The 23398-nt window shown below is 33.7% G+C and overlaps 1 protein-coding gene across 1 annotated transcript; it reads left to right on the forward strand.

Annotated features, from left to right (window-relative positions):
- Positions 1-916: 916 nt before the first annotated feature.
- Positions 917-17246, forward strand: LOC126884764 (integrator complex subunit 3 homolog). The gene is made up of 3 exons (XM_050650982.1): positions 917-1333; positions 1469-4426; positions 10080-17246. Exons 1-3 carry the CDS (start codon positions 1259-1261, stop codon positions 10143-10145), a joined length of 3099 nt encoding a protein of 1032 aa, XP_050506939.1. The 5' UTR covers positions 917-1258; the 3' UTR covers positions 10146-17246.
- The last annotated feature ends 6152 nt before the right edge of the window (positions 17247-23398 follow it).

The following is a 23398-nucleotide window of genomic DNA, read 5'->3' on the forward strand; positions in this document are numbered from 1 at the left end:
GTTAATTCCAATAGGGCTTTTCATCGATTGTCATTTGTTTCGAGCTTCTGTCATAAGTTTTATAATCTGTGTATAATGTTAATATACACGGATTATACGACATATGACAGAAGCTCGAAACAAATGACTGTGAATGAAAAGCTCTATTAAGGGCCGGTTGTTCGAACGCTAATCAACAATGATCACTTTCAAATATTTAATTACTGTCACCAACTGTCAATGTCAACTTTGATTGGGTTGCTGAAAACATAATTGATTATATTTATGAGTTTAGTTAATCAATTAATATAACAATTATTAACATAATTGATTAACTAATTTCATAATTGTAGTCCATAATTATGTTTTCAGCAACTCAAACAAAGTTGACATTGACAGTTGGTGACAGTAATTAAATATTTGATAATGATCATTTTTTATTAGCGTTCGAACAACCGGCCCTAAAGATAGTAAATACTCTCACTACAAGACAGTAACAATCATTTCATCCAACACTTTTATTTCCCTACTTCCTCCTAGCAATTCGTTTTAGTTGTTTCCTTCATTTTGCTGTAATAAATATTTTTGTTATTTATGACTACACACCAACTCAATTATTTTTTGTGTCAATTAGTCAAATTTTGAAGAAAAGTGGTAATTATAATGAACACGTGGTATATGCGTTTGAAACGGAAGTTAAATTTACCCCGCTTCCCCCTGCGATAAGAACGTAAATTAATTACATGATGTTAGGTATTCATTAGCATTTAAAAGAAACGAAAAAATCTTTGCCTGAAGATAAACATCAAAACGTAGTTTTGTATTGCGTTTTATTTCTGTGACAAAAAAACATAAAATTAGAATATTTTGAGACATCATTGTCTACTTTTATGGGAGTATCCTGCATCCATTTACGAATGAAATCATGCATAGGATACAAATTCGGTATTTTCTTATGCGTATTAACATAATGAAGGTGTTTTTTAAACATCGTTATCGTGACGACCATGGAAAAATAAATATAAATTAATGTGAATTAAAATACAAATACACAGTAAACATGCTCCACATAAACGATTTATTGATTTCAGTGCATTTTACGGAAAATAATGGCACTTGGCAACAGCGCTAACATATACCAACTCCACCACACTTCAGACCAAGTCACCAAGGCGAGCTTGATTTTCACAAACATTTTCCGAGGACGGAACGATGCAGGCCCTGCTGTGTTTGTCAACAGTGCGAAATTCGTAGCGGCCGTTATAACCCATTTTACGATATGGAAGTGATTTCGACGGGGACTTCTAGACTATTTTTAACTTCTTCAGTTGAAAATAAAGATGATTTAGAAGAGGTAAATCGTTTAAATTCATATTAGTTATAGCGAATGTCCGCCATTGTGAATCTCGCCTTGACTTCTTTTATTTGTATTTTGACGCTGACAGTACCTTAAGCGCGGTAAAATTAAATTTTGGTTTTCTTGTTTCAGAAACTGGAAAGAAGTTACCAATTTCTTCAAAGCACTACAGCCGGATTAAGTGATAAAGATGCACACGAGGCTCTCAACAAAGCACTTTTGAAGGAAAAAGGTTATGAAGAAGTGTCATTTGGACTTTTGGTTACAATTTTAACAGAACCTCACAATGCAGCAAAGTGTTACAGAGATTTAACGTTAATAACCCGGGATGGGTTTGGACTTATAGTTACAAATTTATCACAGTTAGTGTTGGACAGATATTTACGTTTTAATGATGTGGTGAAACAACAGTTAATATGGCTCTTAAGGGAAATGATAAAAAACGCTGTGACCAATGTGGACAATTTGGTGTGGAATTTGATGAGGCATGCAGCGGGAGGTGATGTATCCCCTAAAAATATTACGCTTATTGAATCCCTTCTTGACGTTTTTATAGAATATAGAAATTGGTTAGAGAAATTTCCGGTTTTAATAGCATCTGTAGTTTATACGTATTTAAGACTAATAGAAGATCACAATGGGCCTTACTTAACAAGTTTGAGACAAAAAGAAGTAAACTTTTTAATAAGTATTATGAGGGATCATTTCCAGGATTGTTTGGTTATTGGGAGAGATTTAGTTCGACTTTTACAAAACGTAGCACGCATACCTGAATTTGACCAGCTCTGGAAAGATGTACTACTTTCACCAAAGACTTTATCTCCAAATTTTACAGGTGTTTTACAACTTTTACAAAACCGAACATCCAGGAGGTTTCTGCAATCCAGGTTGACACCAGAAATGGAAAGAAAACTTGTCTTTTTAACATCGCAAGTTAAATTTGGAAACCACAAACGATATCAAGATTGGTTTCAAAGGCAGTATTTAGCTACTCCTGAATCACAAAGTCTTCGGTGTGACATTATACGCTTTATTGTTGGTGTTATCCATCCTACAAATGAACTTCTTTGTTCTGACATCATACCAAGGTGGGCTGTTATTGGATGGCTTCTAACAACCTGTACATCCAGTGTGGCAGTATCAAATGCTAAATTGGCTTTGTTTTATGACTGGTTATTTTTTGATAGTGAAAAAGATAATATTATGAATATTGAACCAGCCATTTTAGTGATGTATCATTCCATGAGGTCACACCCTGCAGTTTCTGCAACGCTGTTGGACTTTTTGTGTAGAATAATTGCCAACTTTTATCCACCATTGACGGAAAAAGTAAGAGCTGGCATATTTACTTCACTGAGGCAGATTTTAGATAAGAGAGTATTAGGTTCACTTTTACCCCTATTTGACAGTCCAAAATTAGATAGAGATCTTAGAACTATGGTTCAAGATACCTTTAGAGAGTTCTGCACAGAGATACCACTAGAATCATCTTCCAAAATGATTTTAAACACTCCACATTCTGGTAAATTTGAAGAAAATGAATCAGTGTCTCTTCTCAACAACCATATTATGGACAATGAACCAGCATTTAGTGATGATGAAGAGGAGCCTTCATTAAGAATAAGCACATCTCTCGCTTATGACTCAGATGATGATGACGACATTCCATTATCAAAATTGCAAATGAAAGCCAAACTAAAACAAGCAGACAATTTCATAGAAGGACCTATTGGAGAAACTCTTCAAAAACTTCAAAATGAAACTGACACAGATGAAAGAAATGATCTAATGGAGAAACTAATAGGACAAGTAATGGACTTGGATGAAGATGATGAGAATCTTCCTGCTGTAGCAAAACGTCTAGTCAACTCTGTAAAAGATGAGGTGACAGGGGAGATATTTCCAGATGTCCTAACAGAAGACAAACTTACAGATAGCATGAAGTCTCCTCTCTTTATGATGTTCAAAACGATGTATGGATTAACTAAGGATGAACTAGGCAAAGATGTACTGTACAAATTGATTTCAGAGATGTATACTGAATTACCAAGTCTTGGTTACCTGATTATTTATTACCTCAAAGCAAAAATTTGGAAGGACAACAAAAAGGAGGACCATTCAGTGGCAAGTGCATTGAAGATAAGTGTGTACAAAGACTTCTGTCAAAGTTTAGAGAAGAAAGTAGATATATGTTTATATGATGATTTATATGCATGTCATCACAGTGATACAAAATTGATGATGTGGATAGTGCCAGATTTATATAGAGACTTTAAACCACAAACAGTTAATAATGCTCAAATATTGAGGGTAATAATTTCAGCAATAGATCCTAGGCAATTACAGACTTTAGTGGGAAAAGTCCTCCAGGGCCATCTGATGATGTTCAAACCAGAAACCATCATACCTCTATTGAAAGCGAGTCTACAGTGGGAGAGCATAGAACAGTTTTTCCTGTGGCAGCTTGTCAATGCCCATAATATATCTATAGATACTGTTTTACCATTAATTACAGAATTAGACTATGACCAGCATCCAGAAGCTTTAACTGCAGTTACTCTTATGTTAAAAATGGAAAAACCAAGTTCAGATTACATCAAATCCTTGTTTTCCAGGGATATTTGTGATAATGGTGATCTATTTATTTTTACTATAATAAAATTTTGGTGTGATGAGTATATTGACAAAGTTGCGGAACTTATCTCCTCACTTTTAAGCACAAGGTACCCTTCCACTTCGCCCAACAAGCGGAAAAGATCCAACACAAGTAAAACGTTAAGTGCTACAGTGCCTAGTGCAGATCAAGTGCTGGGACATTTGGAAAAGTTGAGGATTATTTGTGAAAAACACGACTGTATGGCGGTTTATACCTTAGACTCCATGCAGAGGGCCCTCAGCATAGCTCACAACAACAGCAATGACAGCCAGAGAAAGCAGTTTAGTGAATTGTTTGCTTTAATGGAAGAAGAGGAGGAGGTCAGTGCCACTAAGAGGTCACAAGGACGGGGAAGGAAACCTGCCAATAAGAATGTTGTGGTGAAAAGGCAAATTGTTAGAGAAATATCTGATTCTTCAGAAGAAAGTAGTGAGGTAAGTATGCCATTTAATATGAAATATGCTTTAAAATATTAGGAATAACAAATTCTTACTTTCTCTCATATATATTAAAACATTAATAAATTTTGTGTTCTACATAATAGTCACATCATGTACTTCCATTTTTTTATCCTATGATTTATATGACACTGATACTAGAAATGAAGAGAAAATTGCCTGAAATTTTTAATGTAATGAATATTGTGAAGAAATTGAGGTTACTGTGGAATAAAATACACAAATTGAAAGAAAAGTAGTTTGAGGAGCCATCCTAGAATAGGAAAAAGGCATATTGACCATTAAATACCGAAACCTCATAAGTCAAAATCCACCACTTTTCAGAAGAGTGAAAAAACTTCGCTGCTTAGTATATGTTTTTTCTTTCTCATTATTTATTTAATTATCACTTTGAAAAAATCATGAGAAATAGTATATTGTACAACAAGAGAGAAAAAAAAACATATTTTTCATAAGCGCAGAAGTTTGTTGGCACGAGGCAAGTGCCAACAAATCGAGCGAGAGAGAAATATGTCATTTTCTCTTGTGTTGTACACTGTACTTTTTCTATGGATGCGTTTTTGTCAAGAGTTAAAACTTCAAAATTAAATAATTTAGGTGCTTTTAGGTATATTATATGCCCAAATTGAAATAAAATACATATATACACATAGGTATTTAATATTCTTAATTTTTATATACTTTATTTATTTAAAATTATAATCCACAGTTAAACAGTCTTAAAAGGTAATTTTTGATAAGTTTTGACAAGTTGTTTGACATTTTGTTTGACAAAAATAATAATTGTATTTGTATTGTGCATTTTACCATGGAAATGGCGATCATATGTATGTAAACCAGCGGTGAACCCGAGAAAAAATATTTCTCACTGCAATGGCCGACTTTTCTCACTGCCTGAGAAATTGTTCGTTTTGAATGTATGTAAGTAGTGAGAGAAGTTGCACATTTTATAGCATCCATAGAAAAACATACTTTTCAACAGAAAGGAAAGAAGAGAAAGAAAAAATATGTACTAAGCAGTGAAGTTTTTTCACTCTCCTGAAAAGTTGTAGATTTTGACTTCTGAGGTTTCGGTATTTAATAGTTAATATAATTTTTCTGACACTCTTAACTGTGTTGTCTTGTTGAAATTTAAAATTACATGTGTTAATAACTGGGTATATACAAAGAGAAGATAATTTTGGCATTCCGTGTACCATTGGTGTACCCTTTTCATTAGGAATGAACAGTGTGCTATAGTCTTTACACAATGGTTTAAAAATATGCAGTTTGTTTAGTTTTTGGTGCATTAAACTGAAACCCAGAGGCAATATTTATTATTATCTTTATTTAGAATAAATAAGTTATATAAAGAAATTATTAAAGGTAATGGATTTTGACAAGAGCTATGAGTCATACCTACATGTTATGAGCTATGAGTCAAGCTAACATGATATTTACAAGGTCATAGCTCTTGTGAAAAGCCATGAGGTTTACTGTTGGTGAAAGTATATAAAAATTTGTATATTATACAAATTGTACAATTTGTATATATACAAATATACAGTCGTAATACAAAGAATTTTTTTTTTTTAACAAATACTAATGAAGACTGTACTTTAAAAATGAAGACTGTAGAGGAAGATATTTGAGTAGTGTCATTGAGATATTTTTGCCTTCTTCTGCAATAGCTTCTTTGTTCAGTTGTGTACTCCATTTAGATATAGTTTTTCACTATCTTTTCTTTGTACATGTAAGTCACCTTTTCTATGTAATGTCATTAATTTATCTACAGCGTGTCTACTTAAGTTGGAAACATATGGGAAACTTTTTTATTATTAATTTTACGAAAAAAAGTTATTCTTTATAAAAAGTTCTGCATGTCCCAAAACCTAAGATTCAATAATCAGATATCAAGTTTTCTCAATATTATACGAGGTATGTCAAAAAATATGAATGTCGGTCAAGGGTAAAGTACCTTTATTTCTCTCAATATCGAAAATTCTTATGATAAAAAGTGGTTTGGAATTAAAAACTAAGATCAAATATGCAATTACATGCTTCTAATTGAAATAAAATTTTTTTCTCAAATTTATGGATACCCAACATCGTTGTTAAATATTACAAATATGATAACTCGTTTATTATTCATTTTACGAAAAAAAGTTATTCTTCATAAAAAGCTTTGCATGGTCTAAAACCTAAGGCACAACCATGATATATCAACTTTTATTAATTTTATACGAGGTGTGTCAAAAAATATGAAATTATCTCAAGATTATAGTACCTTTATATTTCACAATATTTCAATTAGAAGGATGTAATTGCATATTGAAACATAGTTTTTAATTCTAAACAACTTTTTTAATAACGCTTTTCAATATTGTAAAAAATAAAGGTACTTTACTCTTGAGTGAAATTCATATTTTTTGACATACCTCGTATAAAATTAATAAAATGTGATATCTGATGGTTGCATCTTCGGTCTTAGGACATACAGAGCTTTTTATAAAGAATACCTTTTTTTCGTAAAAGTAATAATAAAAGAGTTATCATATGTGTAATAAATAAAAACGAAGTTAGTATCAATAAATTTGAGAAAAATTTGGAAAATATTTTTTTCCAATTAGAAGCATGTGATTGCATATTTGATCTTAGTTTTTATTTCCAAACAACTTTTCATAATAATAATTTTCGATATTGAGAGAAATAAAGGTACTTTACTCTTGAACGAAGTTTATATTTTTTGACATACCTCGTATAATATTGACAAAATTTGATATCTGGTGGTTGAATCTTAGGTTTAAGAGCATGCAGAACTTTTTATAAAGAATAACTTTTTTTTTGTAAAATCAGTAACAAAAAAGTTTCCCATATGTTTCCAACTTAAGTAGACACGCTGTATATATTATTTCTCTATAGGAGGAGGCCATTATTTCCAAAACTCGCTATTAGCTCGAGGGCCATTTTTTGTGAGGTTAATAAAATTCTTTATAAAATTAAAATGTATACTTACAATTTTTATTCAGTTGCAATGCGAAGCCAAAACTGTCTTAATTTTTACTTAGGTTAGAGAGCGTGGCCATCACTCTTATCGACGATTTCACCTCTTGTTAGAGGCTCTTCAGAGAATGCATAGGCTGCTATCTCTACTTGAGGTAAAAATTTTCGACATTTATTAGTCCCCCCATTGGAACTGACGTAAAGGTAGTAGGTGCGTAGCGGCATCTGCTAAATGAAAGTCTTTCAACCTAATAAAAATATTTGTAAAATGTCTTTAAAAGATATTTAATTGAAAAACTTTTTGGACCATTTTCCTGGTGACACCTCCATGGCTTCTAAAAATTGCAAGCCAGATGGATGCTGCATTGATGACAAGAGGGAATTCTAAAAAGTTGCAATTCACAACCTCGTCTACAGCTTGGTAAAGTTCCAACGGAAAATGGACCTGGTTACTGTATAGGAGTAGTACTAATATAAAATAAAAATGTATACCATTTTTATTCAGTTGCAATGCGAAACCAAAACTGTCTTAATTTTTACTTAGGTTAGAGAGTGCAGCCGTTGGAACTTTACCAAGCTGTAGACAGGGTTGTGAATTGCAACTTTTTAGAATTCCCTCTTGTCTTCGATGCAGCATCCATCTGGCTTGCAATTTTTAGAAGCCATGGAGGTGTCACCAGGAAAATGGTGCAAAAAGTTTTTCAATTAAATGTCTTTTAAAAATATTTTACAAATATTTTTATTAGGTTGAAAAACTTCCTGGTGACATCTCCATGGCTTCTAAAAATTGCAAGCCAGATATGCTGCATTGAAGACAAGATGGAATTAGGTTGAAAAACTTAGACTTTCATTTAGCAGATGCCGCTACACACCTACTACCTTCACGTAAGTTGCAATGGGGGGACTAATAAATGTCGAAAATTTTTACCTGGAGTAGAGATAGCAGCCCATGCATTCTCTGAAGAGCCTCTAACACGTGGTGAAATTATCGATAAGAGTGCTGGCCCCGCTCTCTAATCTAAGTAAAAATTAAGACAGTTTTGGCTTCGCATTGCAACTGAATAAAAATGGTATTTAGGTCTGGATTCCGCGTATGAAAAAAAGTTGATTAAATAGTAAGCTGAAAATTTGTTGATAGCTTAAGGGTGTCTAGTCGGATAAACTTTGATATATGGGAATACTGGAACAGGGGCAGTTTTAATTGTGGAACAGGTTAAAAATTTGGAACGGTCACACCACGAAAACGGCACATTTATTTTGTCCGACAGAACAGACTTAAACTCTCCGAACAGAGATTAAACTCTCATGCAAAAATCAGACTGCTATTTATCACCTGTCATCATTCCTGGCATTTGACATATTCTACATGTTCCACTCATTAAAACGCCCATTTGGTGATAAATAGCAGTCTGATTTTTGCACGAGAGTTTAATCTCTGTTCGAAGAGTTTAAGTCTGTTCTGTCAGACAATATACATGTGCCGTTTTCGTGGTCTGACCGTTCCAAATTTTTAACCTGTTCCACAATTAAAATTTCCCCTGTTCCAGTGTTCCCATATATCAAAGTTTGTCCGACTAGACACCCTTAAGCTATTAACAAATTTTCAGCTTGCTTTTAATCAACTTTTTTTTCATACGCGGGATCCAGACCTAATACATTTTTATTTTATATTAGTATTACTCCTATAGAGTAACTAGGTCCATTTTCCGTTGGAACTTTACCAAGCTGTAGACGGGGTTGTGAATTGCAACTTTTTAGAATTCCCTCTTGTCTTCAATGTATCATCCATCTGGCTTGCAATTTTTAGAAGCCATGGAGGTGTCACCAGGAAAATGGTCCAAAAAGTTTTTCAATTAAATATCTTAAAAAATATTTTACAAATATTTTTATTAGGTTGAAAAACTTAGATTTTAAAATTCTTTATGTTTACATTTTACGTTGTGAGCTGAACATTACTTGACTGTTAATTGTTTTTTTCTTCAACCTCCCAAAAAATAGCCCTCGACAAATAGTGAGTTTTGGAGATAATGGCGTCATATATGGACTAGAACCTTTGTTCGTATTAAGATACTGTGAGCATGGTAGTGTTATGTGAGCATACTTGGTATTAAAATACTGTTAGAATGTCACAAATAATAATCGTTAAGGAGTGTAAATGGCTGTGACTAACATCAGGTCTTTGACTCCACCCATCTAGGAAAAAGAAGGAATATGGACATTGCTAAAGGAATTGGCAGAAACATTAACAGTTGACTGTAACTCGCTAAAAACATAATCATCAACTCATGCAACTTAGAATATCAAAATTATTTCTTAGTGATTCCTCAGTATTTTCTATAAACAACATATTATAGCAGCCTCTACTTTTTAATTTACATGAAGATCATAACCTACAAAATTCTAGATAACCACTAAAGCAGCATGTTCTTTTGTACTGTACATGACAAGCTTGCTTTGAAAAGATAAGATGCATGTCAAATAAACAATGTATGGTGAAAATTTCAAGAGAAAAATGTACATAGAGAAATAGTCAAGCCAATGTGAGAGAGAAAGAGTAAGAGATTTTGTTTTCCGTAATCAACTTTTTCTTTGATTTCTTCTTTCTATTACTGCTCAAAGTATTTGTTAACGGTTTGTATATTTTCAGGAGGAAGAAATTGTGAAACCAAAACAAGCGAAGAAAAGGAAAAAAGTAATGTCGGACAGCGATTGACGGAAGCAAGTCGTTTACGTGCAAATCGCTTACCCTATCACCATGCCTTCCCGTTGCTGTGGAGGCAACATGATTGCTGAAGTGAAGAAAACACTGCCTCTGCCTCCCATCACAACCTAGGGCAATAACATGAAAGAAAGAAACCATCTTTAAGTACCTTCGAAGTTGTTAAACACACTTGATAGTTTTCGTAGCAAATCTTTCAGATATTTTGGACTTCTCTTTGGCCAGAAGATGCCGAATGCATAGCCGAGAGTTTCATATAAAAAAAATTGAATTGAACAAACTAAATGATTTATTACAGTTATTGTAACTAGTTTTAACCCTCAACCGCCTCGTGGATCTTGCTTTTATAAGTCCACAAACTTTTTACTCTGTCTCTGAGTTAAACAATGTCGATTTTGACTAAGTCGTCCTTTCTACTTTGTTATTGGAGTCATTTTCATGATTTTATATGACTTAAGTATGTTATTCACATCACAAGCACATTTTTGTGTACTAAATCCTTTCTATATCATTATATTCAGCAATAAACAAGGTATTAAACGATATTTTGCACTTTTCAACACACAATTGTTGAATTTTTTGATTCAGCTTTATATAATGTTTCGTTACTCTGGCAGTCATCTTCATATCAGACAAAATTTTAGCTAATTGACAAGTTTTATTGCTAATATATATCATTATGTGGCGGTGGAGGGTTAAATAGTTCACAAGTGGTTTAGCAAGACTGTATACAGTGCTTTTTCAAGTGTTATGTGATATTTGCGAATAGTATTTTTCTTTTTTATCTTATTTTTCATTTAATTTTCTTCTATGTATATTTTTTGGTTTCATTTTTTAGATTCAACATATTTATATTTTTGCCTAATTTGAAAAATAGAACTCTTGATAGTATTGTTTTTTCTAAGGTAATCTATCACAATAAGTTTATACAGAATATCAATAAAAACAGGTCACATAATCATAGGTAAATAATTCATTTATCAACGTTCAAACATGAGTAATAGCTTTATATTTGCAAAAGATATTCCTAACAAAAGCGCAAACGTCGTACTATTTTTTCTCCAATCTTTCTTTAACAACTTCTCCATACTTAGTTCAACATAACATAAAATGTGTATAATCCAAACCCTATCTCAACAAGGCGAGTACGGTAAAGTCCTGCAAGATTCTACCCATGACGTGTTACAACCTCTTCACCAATAGAAGGCGTTTGTAGCCTCAGGTGTCACATGCAGCATAATGCACAATAGAAAATCAACTCAATGATCTAGCTATTTTTTGTCGCTCTTTCTTTTTTAATTCCCTCAATGGTTCTCTAGGTCTCGATTCTTATCAAAACGATGATATAGATATACAGTGTGAGTTTTATATATGGCTCAATCAATAATCAACTTTCCTAAACCAAGTGTTGATCCATAGAAATTCATATTGAATTTTATAATAAAAAAAAATGACAAAGAAAAATTTCTGTTTTTTCATATACATTTTTCTTTAGTGTTGTGGTGCCGTTGTTTGTTTTTGTTATTTTGCACCTACTTTTTTTATCTTTGGGATGATTTGTTTACAGAGAGACCAATTTCCAATCATTTCTTCTTAAATGTTCGGAATTTTAACCCCTCGGTATAATAATAAATACAAATATGTGATACATTTCACATAGAGTTTTTAAACTCGTTATTTATAGTATATTTTATATACTATTACGATTTATATTGCTATTGAATATGAATTCATAAATATTTTCTCCCTAATATAAGATTATATCAATATTTTCCCACTAACTAAACTAAATTGACTACTATTTGCATATGAATTCATTTTAAAGCTTTCCAGGGATCTTTTGTAATTATTTAATAGTTTTATCTTTATGTCAAAGTAATACTTGCTTATTGCTTAAATCTCTAAAAGGAACCTCCTGCATAGTTCAATAAACTTTTTTCATTTTTTATTCGATTTATATTGTGACGACGTGAAACGTCTGACTTTGATATTAATTCATAAATATTTTCTCCCTTTTGAGATTATATCAATAGGTTTGTTCCAACTCAATGCAAAACCGTTCTTGAATCGTTACGGGCATGCGCAATAACTAATAATTATGCGCAGTAACACATTTTTCGTTACTGTGCATATTCGTAACCGTTCAAGAATGGTTTTATATTGAGTTAGAACAAACCTAAAATTTTCCCACTAATTAAAATTAATTGACTGTACTATTTGCTTATAAAATACACCTGGATCCCGCGTACCAAAAAAAAGGTGATTAATAGCAAGCTGAAAATTTGTTAATAGCTTAACAGTGTCTAGTCGGACAAACTTTGATATATGGGTACTATATAAGGGTCTCCCTTTGATATAGGGGAAGTTTTAATTGTGGAACAGGTTAAAAATTTGGAACGTCAGATTACGAAAACATCCCATGTATTTTGTCGGACAGAACATCCAATTGATTTGTTACCCTTTCATTAAACTCTCATGCAAAAATCAGACTGCTATTACTAACTAACATGATCCTGTCATTTGACATGTTCTTCGTGTTCCACTTATTAAAATGCCCAGTTGGTGATAAACACAAGTCTAATTTTTGCATGAGAGTTTAATGAAATGGTAACAAATCAATTGGAAGTTCTGTCCGACAAAATACATGGAACGTTTTCATAGTCTGACGTTCCAAATTTTTAACCTGTTCCACAATTAAAACTTCCAGTGTTCCCGTACATCAAAGTTTGTCCGACTATAGACACCGTTAAGCTGTTAACAAATTTTCAGCTTGCTATTAATCAACTTTTTTTTGGTACGCGGGATCCAGGTCTAAAAGCTTTCCAGCAACCTTTCAAATTATTTAATAGGTTCTTTTTATGTTAAGGTTGTATTTTAATGCTATACCTCTTCTTAAAGACCGGTTTTCACTCTATGTTTTATTGTAGGTTTTGTCAGGCATACAAAGTGAAAGACAAAATGTACGTTTTGTCCAATGTATTATACACATTACATGTTTTCTCTTCCGCTTCTACCCAGTTTCAATCTACAGTCTTTTGAGAGACATTTTTTGATTATGGAAAAAACACTGCTGCTTTCTTTTATTTTTTCAAATATAATGATACAACTGAGGCTTAAAGGGATGAAGAGGGAAAATATAAGATCGTCAAGGGAGTGGCTTCTGAATAGAAACCAGTATTTCCACGTCTCGTTACTAAAAAAACTGAGAAAAACTTGATGACTGGCGCAATTATTTGCGAATAGACACATCAGCCTATTGTCAACTGTTAAGAGTTGATAACACCATACATACTGAAACAAGACACCTGTATGAAAAAAGCCATTGCATCCCATGAAAATCTCACAGGAACTTTAAAATATCTTCTGAGACTCCTTGTCATTCTTTATAGTTTCTTGTGACATCCTTGGTACATCTTGATCATTTAAAAATCCAATATGTCGAAGTATCACAAATATGATTTGTATAATATATCTTTTATAATGTTGTTCTGAAGCTATTTCCTTGTGGCATTTTTATGATTAATTATTTATATGGGAAATAAGCCACAATTAAAATGAAAAAAATAATTTTATTAACGTTTCGACGCCCAAATTGGGTGCCGTTGTCAAAATACTTTTGTTTTTTTGTTTCAAAATAATTGTATTTTGACAACGGCACCCGATTTGGGCGTCGAAACGTTAATAAAATTATTTTTTTCATTTTAATTGTGGCTTATTTCACATATAAATAATTAATCATATCTTTTATAAATTCAAAAACGAATAAAATCCTTTATAAAAGGTATATTTGTTAAAATCCCTAAAAAGGGCTACATCACAGTTTTCGATCGGATGACCGATCATCATCAGTGCTTACGTGAATCTAACATGCTTACCACCAAAATACAAAAATATGTGGGTAAAAACCCTTTACAATTGATCCGTCATGGGAACATAGGTGAATAATGTGAACTTAAACATGGATGTCTAAAATATCCAATGTATTATACTCTAGGTACCATTGAGCTCGAAATTGACTTGTTCACATGTTGACTATATCCTAGCAAGTCAACCATGTGTATGTCAACCACTTGCTACCATATAGTCAACATGCGAACAAGTCAATTTCGAGCTCAATGGTACCTAGACCATATTACATTGGATATTTTAGACATCCATGTTTAAGTTCACATTATTCATCTATGTTCCCATGACCGACCGTAAAGGGTTTTTACCCAAATATTTTTGTATTTTGGTGGTTAGCATGTTAGATTCACGTAAGCACTGATGATGATCGGTCATCCGATCGAAAACTAGCTCTGTGATGTAGCCCTTTTTAGGAATTTAAACAAATATACCTTTTATATAAGATTTTATATTTTATTCGTTTTTGTAATATATGGTATACAGCCAACTACAGGAAAACTTTTTCCTCGTGGATTTTTATAAATTCCTCAAGCGTGACGTTTTTCCGACGTCCAAACCGACGTTGAGAGACCACAGTGAGGTGAAAATATAATGGCTCCTCTACACATCGGCAGACACGTCTGCCGATGTATAGAAGTGACGACAGACGCGTCTGCCGATGTATCATTACAAGCTGACCACACATCTGTAGATCGTTCAGTCTGTGTGAATTCTCGGGAGACACAATACCTACGCGAGCATTAAAAATATAGATGTTGATGACCATAGCTGCCGCAGCTATATACCTTTTTAGTACGTTCAACTAGGTAATACTTGAGTGTACATGAGAGTAGAATCATTAAAAATAATGGAAAAGAAGAAGGTGGTGGATGCTGGCTATACATAAAACACTATGAATTTGAAAGTTTCTTCAGAGCTCATAGCCATTTCAGCGAAATATTATTAACATACAAAACTGAAGAAACGTGAAAACAAAATATTGAATTCACTGCGAAAACTGATGTGTCGTCAGATGTGTGGACAGGCGTCGGACGTTCGCACTGAAACCTTTTGATCTGTGCTTAAAAAACCGACAACAGACGCATCTGCCGACGTGATACATAAACAACAGACGACCAAATTACCCCATCTACACATCTCCGGATGCATACGCAGATGCTGTCCGCGCTCGCGTCTGCCGATGTGTAGATGAGGCATAAGACTAAAGCCCATCTTAACCAAATCTTAATGTTTTAAGAAGCCACCTAGTCGTGAAATATGTAATGTGTAAGTAAATCAGTGGAAATTCTTCAAAACTATAGTCTATCAGTCAAGATGTTCCAGTTCCTATTTTGCATTTATTTATTTTAAAACGTTATCTCTTACGTCACAAACAAACTTCTAGATGAAATATTTATTATAACATTATGTAGGTCTGATGAAATCAGTATAATTAAACTTAAATTTGGCAGTTAATAAAGATGGCATCAAATGCTTATCCATTTTAGTCATGCGCAATTTGGTTAGTGTAAAACTTGGATCTAACCTAAAAAATTTTTGGCGTGACGTCATTACAAAACCATAGACATATTACAATACCTAGACTGCGTACTGCCATCTAAAACTAAGTGATGATTGCGACAGAGAGAACTGAGGCTATTAGGTGGGAAGTCTCTTTCTAATCGAAGGGATTTATCCAATGACGTTGGGTTTATCGATGACGTCACTTTCCCACTGTCGCCGATTGGATGAACTCCTCCGATTAGAGACTTCCCACCTAATACCCTCAGTTTTCTCTGTCGCTATCGTCACTTAATTTTAGATGTCAGCGCGCAGGGTAGGTATTATACAGGGTGTTTCATTCATAATTGTCCATATCATAACTGGAGAAACCTTAGCACAAAATCCGAAGATTTAACCCAAAACATTTAATAAATATTGTTCCTTACCGAGACACAGAGTGTTTTATTATAAATGTTCTAAAATGATTTTAGCCCATTATGAAAGCACCTTTTAATATTTTTTGTTCAAAGTTGACACACAGTTTACACATGTTAGAATACTTTAACTAGTATTAAAAGATAGTTTTCTGCTGTTACCAGAGGCGTGCTGTAGGGATATATACTTCTTTTTCTCATCTCCCCCCTTACAATCTACGCCACTATGTAATAATCATTTTAGCACGTTTTTTTGATTGTTACCTTTTACGTAAATATCATCCTGTTGTCTCAATGCGATAGAGTAAGTAGTTTTCAAGTTATTTGCGTTTTAATGCAGTGGATTCAATAAGATTAGGTATTTTAAACACATAATCTTATTGAATGTATGTAGTTTAAAAAGTACATAGTCTTATGGAATCCATTATCTTTAAACGCAAATAATTTGAAAACTACTTTATCGCAATGAGACAAAAGGATGATATTTATGTAAAAAGTAACAAGGAATAAAAAAAACATGCTGAAATGATTATTACGACAGTGGCGCAGATTATGAGGGGGAAAAGGGGGCGAAAATGAAGTATATATCCCTACAGCACGCCTCTGGTAACGGCGGAGAACTATCTTTTAAGACTAGTTAAAGTATCCCAACATTAGTAAACTGTGTGTCAAGTTTGAACAAAAAATATTAAAAGGTGGGCTAAAATCATTTTAGAATATTTGTTATAAAACACTCTGTATCTCGTAAGGAGGAATATTTTATTTAAGTGATTTAGGTTAAATCTTCGTATTTTGTGCTAAGGTTTTTCTAGTTACTACATATATGGACAATTCTTAATGAAACACACTGTATATGTCTATGTACTAAACATAGACTTACTAAATTATTTGTAGGTTAAATTGTCTAAACCCATTGCCCATGTAATTATTTTTTATATTAATTATTGTATTTTTTTTATTTTATTGACAATTTATATAAAATATGAAAAAAAAAGTGTCCAAAATTTCTGAAATGATACAGTTGACGAACAGATATGTAAGTGTAAGTTAATTTACAATGTTATAAAATTAAAAATTATCATTCAATGTATCTATTTTTGTCTGTACATAATTGTTATTGTTAGTTTTCTTGGTCGTTTCTTTTTTTATTTCTGGATTATCAAGCAAATATGCCAGAGTCAAATTTTTTTAAGACGATTGTAAATTGATTGTAATATTTTATTGCAATTCAGATGTATATAGAAATTTGTAAATATATTTATATAGAATCTTCTTCAAGTTCGTTTAATGGTATAAAAACCGGATATGCAGCTAAAAATAGACATATTATAAGAAGAATCCACGAAGTTTGGTCTAGAAATAAACATCAACAACCCCCAAAGAAATACGATTTGGCCCAAGAATTAACCAGCCTATTATGATCAACAACCAGGAAATTCGGAGAATGGTGGAATTTGTTATGAACATATCTTCCCTACCATTTCCAACTATCGAATGTGAAAAATCGGGTTTTTCAGATTCGATACCTTGCCCTCGCATTATACGTGATACATCTTGTGGCAAATTCTCGTTATTGTAGCTTGATTAGGAGCGCGGGAAATATGCTGTTTAAACTATGGAATATGAACATTTTTTCATTTGGTTGACTGCAAACTGACGAAAATGGTTATATTCGATACTTTTGTTTTGTATAAATATAACTAAAGGTATATTTGTACAACGCTAAATGTCGAATGTGTCAAATTCGTTAGTTTGTGTTGTAATTTATTCAAAAGTTATTCAATTATAATCTGTAAACTGTCGAAAATGCTAAACTGCTGAGAAGAATAAAATGCACATGTTTACAATTAGTGTGAATTTTGTTTCAGTACCGCTTCCAAGAAATTATTTTAAGGCAGTTTATGATTTCATTTTAACGGATTTTCATTATTTGATTATACAGTTTTCGCTATTATACATTCGCTACTTTGAATCATCGGACCGAAATAAATCTTTGATTAATACAAAAAGCAAAGTAACGAATGTGATTGTTTGGAAAGAAAAAAATGATAAGCAGTTAAAATTTGTTATCAATCTAACAAGGATTAAACATTACATACAAAACATATAAAAAATTTTCCATTTGTCAAGGCGCTGATTTAGGACTCTCCAAAAAAGAGTTATTTTGCTCTCCTGAAAAGCACCACTTTTCACATTCGATAGTTGGAAATGGCAGGGACGATATCAAAGAACAAAAATTTATCCCTTCCAATATGTGAACCACCAACAGCTTGAATACATAGACAAATACCTTGGCTGCTGGTTCAACAATCAACTCGATTATAAACAAGAAGTAAGAGCGCTAATAGAGGTGGCCGACAAGGCTTTATCAAAATGAAAAGCTTATTTTGTAACATTAGCATTAATATTAATATCAGCCTTAGATGTCGTTTTCTGCATTGTTATGACATGTGGTCTATACTACAGTACGGAACGCAGGCCTGATTGCTCAATAAAACACTGATGAACAACCTACTAGCCTTTGAACTCGGGCTTTATAGAAAGATCTTGAAAATACCTTAGACAACCCACACCACCACATCGAAAATGTTCTGAGGAGAATAGATACAGATATGGAGTTGGTAAAGATCATCAAGTTAGAAAAGTTAGCTACCTAGGACACATAATGAGAATCGAAAAGTACCGCCTCGCGCAACTGATCATCCAGGGGAAGATTGAAGAAAAACGTGGCTCCGGTAGGCGCCAGATTTCATGGCTTAAAATTACCAGAGACTGACTGGGCCGGCCATGATTCAACATCTTTGTTTAGAGTCACATTGGACAGAGACAGATTTGCTAGTATAGTCGCTAACCTCCACTAAAGGAGACAGCACCAAAAGAAGAAGAAGAAGGTAGAATTTGTATATCTGGGCAGCATAATTGACTGCAACGATGGTACAGAGCGCGATGAGCAGAAAAGGATTAATAAGGATGTAATGCATCTTCTTTATGGGATTTACCCAACTAAAACGAAATTAAAAATATTCAACACAAATGTAAAAGCTGTATACTATATGGCTGTGAAACGTGGAAGAAATCAGTATCCATAGTACACCAATTACAAGTTATCTATAGAGATTTACGAAAAATTTTTCGTTAATTTTGGCCAAATCGAATCTTGAATGAAAATTTATGGAACCAAGCCAACCAAGAAAATGTCAAAGCGAGAAAAATGGAGATGGCTGGGCCATATACTCCATAGACCCTCAGATGACATTGCCAGGACTGCGCTAGATTGGAATCCTCAATGTCGACGAAAAATAGGCAGATGTAAAAGGTAGGGGTTAACTTTAAAATCTTAAATAGGAACCCTAATTTTTTATTGCAGATTTCGATTCATCTTGCAAAAATAACTAACATTTGTTCGAAACATTTTTAAAATTGTTGATAGAAGGCGCTATAATCGGAAAAATACGATTTATTAGCGCCATCTATCAACAATTCTAAAAAATGTTACTTATTTTTTCTTACTGTTAACTTTTGTTACTTCCTATTTAAGATTTTCAAGTTACCCCCACGCCACCTCCAGGGGGTGAGATGGAGGGTCATGTTTGGCATGATTCAATAGATTTTTGAAAAATATTGGAAACGTATTTTTTGGCTTTTCATTTGGAAGACTATTTCTGGAGATATTAGACCGTTTCTATATTTTACCTATGGTATCATGATAAATGGTTTTTGCCGATTATACTCTGATTATAACTCCATCTATCCACAATTCGAAAAAATGTATCGAAGAAAAGTTGCTTACTTTTACGTAAGGAATCCAAATCTAATAAAAACTGGGGGTTTCCATTTATGTGATTTAGCCATACGCAAATAAATAAAACCTAATAGAATTTTAAAAATAGGAGATAGAACGCTATGGATGCATCCCTTTTTATATCGTTAGTAAATATTGTTATAATGGAAAAAAGTACAACAAAAAAGAAAACGGATTGTTGTGTTTTGAATTGTATAGACCAGTGGTGGGCAAACTTTTTTAATGGGGGGCCGCAAAGTTCAAGAAATTCTATTCGCTCCGTGCAAGACTGACGCGACACCTAGCGTAGTCGCCTGAAATTTTTGGCGAGCACAATTTGACGTTAAACATATGATACACATAATATGACATATTTGATGTTAATGTAATATTTTTATTTACCATTTTTGATATATTTTGTGGTTTGTATCAAACGACAGTAGCTCGAGTGTCAAATAAACGTCAAATTAAAAAACATATTTGAAAATTCTCTGAAGAAAATATCAATTTTAAGGGTTTTTCTTCACTTTCTCGTTATAGTTTAAGTGTACATCGAAAGCAATTAGTCAGTGTGAATCAAAAATGAATAACCATTTTCAGTTTCGTTGCAAAACGAAAATACAGCCGAACCATATTCTAGTCCAATCAGAGAGTGCAGCAAGCACCTCTATCGGTTTCGAAACTTATTAGTCTCTCATCAGGAGGCACATATGCTGCTCTCCCTGATCCAACCAAAACAAACTCCAGCGTGCAGTCCCGGATTGCAACTAACGAAACGGCATAGATGCCCTAGCGGCAACTGCTACAAAACAAGACTAAGTTTTCACTCTAATGGCATATAAAACAACATAATGCTATTCTACACCCCACCAGAATGAAAACAATTCGTATTTTCGTTTTGCAACGAAATTGAAAATGGTTATTCATTTTTGATTTACATTTACTCTGATTGGAGTACGAAGGGAACCATTCTCGTTGGAACTTTACCGCGCTGAGCAGATGGGACGTGAATTGTAAATTGTAGAATTCCCTCATCTTCCTTAGTCTCAGCATCCGTATGGCTTGCATATTGTAGAAGCCTCGGAGGTGTAATCAGAGAAGGTTCCCATTGTTTTCATTCTGGTGGGGTGTAGAATAGCATTATGTTGTTTTATATGCCATTAGAGTGAAACTTAGGGCCGGTTGTTCGAACGCTAATCAACATTGATCACTATCAAATATTTAATTATTGTCACAACTGTCAATGTCAACTTTGGTTGGGTTGCTGAAAACATAGTTAATTATAATTATGCGATTAGTTAGTCAATTAACATAACAATTATTAACATAATTGATTAACTAATTTCATACTTGTCATCAATAATTATGTTTTCGGCAACCCAACCAAAGTTGACATTGACAGTTGTGACAGTAATTAAGTATTTGATAGTGATCAATGTTGATTAGCGTTCGAACAACCGGCCCTTAGTCTAGTCAGTGTGAATTATGATTACCAGATTTTAACATTAGCTGGGTCTATTGAACTATTACTTTTGTGAACAGAAAATGGAAATAGATGACGATAGGAATATACCACCAGATCGGAGAAGAAAAGAAAGTCAGTATGAAAATATAAAAATAAATAATAAATATCAAAGTAATGTAAGCGAAATATCTATTGAAAAAAATTATTATTCATTCATTATTCGCCAAAGTTGTTATATTTCGCCGCTACGGGCGCTGGCATAGTTTCGTGTATCCCCACCATGGTCACGCACCGAGCCCATAGGAGAACCAGAATTATAGAAAAATGCATTTTGTGTTAAAGCTATATGTATATTATCCATGTCGATGTACCCTCGGCGGGCCGGATTAAATACTTCCGCGGACCGTACTTTGCCCATCACTGGTATAGACCTTACAGGCAGTCGGTATCGTTTTCCACATCGGATAAATCAAAATAATATTTTCTGTGGATGTGTGACAGTTAAGTGAAGTTGGGAAAAGGGGAATTAATTTTTACCAGAATCAGGTAAGAACTGCACCTAATCATTTTCAGGGAATCCCAAGAGATCATAGGCTAGATGGACGACAAACCAAGAACAAAATTTGCCGAATTAGTGGACCATCCCAACCACATCCTGCGAGAGATCATAAGGATGGTGTCTTCCACCGATGGAAACAGAACACCCAAACAACAACTGCCTGGCAATGACTAAGAGGTCGTATGTAAGTAGTCCTATAACGCTCAACTAACTCCCACCCTCGGCCGATCCTCTTCCTAAATTCTCAAAAAAATTAAATAACCCAAAAATGACCTAGATCACTCAAAAAAATAACAAAAGTCTAATAAAACATTAAAAACGGGACCAGACTCTTTCCATTCCATTCAACTATGGAATTTCATCATCATCTTGGTGCTACAGCCTTTAGAGGGCCTCGACCTTCTCAAGCTTTTTACGCCATTCTGTTCTATCCATTTCTTGCATTTTCCAGTTGCCGACTTCGATCTTCTCGGCATCTTGCGTTACCCGTCCATCCACCTCAACTTTGGTCTACCCCGTCTTCTCATTCCCACGGGTTGAGCTGTTAGCATCTTTTTTATCATGTTCGATTCAGGGGCCCGAGCTACATGTCCTGCCCACTGCAGGCGGTTTCGCTTAATTACAGTGATAATATCTTTTGCACCAAACGGATGCTTGTAGATATTCTGCAGTTCAAAGTTATATCTACGCCTCCATATTCCGTTTTCACAGACTGCTCCGAATATCTTGCGTAACACTTTTCTTTCAAAAATCGATTTTTTGAGACAGACGTTTGTTAGATATAAGTACTTCGATAGACCATGATAACACCTGTTTGCAATTATTATTCGCCTTTTTATTTCCTCAGATGTGTTATTATTGGGGTTAACCGATGTCCCTAGATTTATGAACTCTGACCGCTTCGAAGTTTTGGTCATCAATTAACAAACATCATCCACACTGCTGCGAAAAATGCAACACCAGAAATATCAAATCACAAAAAAAAATCAACACTGCCCAGTAATAATAAAAAAGAAAATAGCTGAAAAAAAGAAAACTCCGAAGGATTTGGCAGCGTAATAGACACCCGACAAACAGGATAAATTATGACAAAGCTTCTAGAGAATTGAAAGAGCTTATTAACAATATAAAGAATGCATCATTTAACGAATACTTAGAAAATCTGACAAGTGCAGAAGATACAGACTATTCGTTATGGAAAGCGGTTAAGAACTTAAAAAGACAAAATGAGCAAATTCCTCCGATTCGTAAAAGAGACCGAACATAAGCACGCACTGACGAGGAAAAAGCAAATACCTTCCGAGAATATCTGGAGGAAGTCTTTCAACCTCTTCCATCGCAAAATACGCCTGAAATAGAAGCTAAAATCAAAGAAACTCTTGAAGCTCCATATCAAATGTCCCAAATTCCAAAACTCTTCAAAGAGGTACATGAGACAATCAGAAGAAACTTAAATCCAGATAAGGCTTCAGGGTTTGATCTGATCAAAGGCCGTTTTATTAAAGAACTCGCAAGAAAAGGGATTGTGCTAGTAACAATATTCAACGCGGTGCTACGATTAGGACACTTCCCTGCCCAATGGAAAGTTGCCGAGCTTATACTTATTCCAAAACCTGGAAA

The sequence above is a fragment of the Diabrotica virgifera genome, chromosome 5 (assembly GCF_917563875.1).
Source record: "Diabrotica virgifera virgifera chromosome 5, PGI_DIABVI_V3a".
Taxonomy (NCBI): Eukaryota; Metazoa; Arthropoda; class Insecta; order Coleoptera; family Chrysomelidae; genus Diabrotica; species Diabrotica virgifera.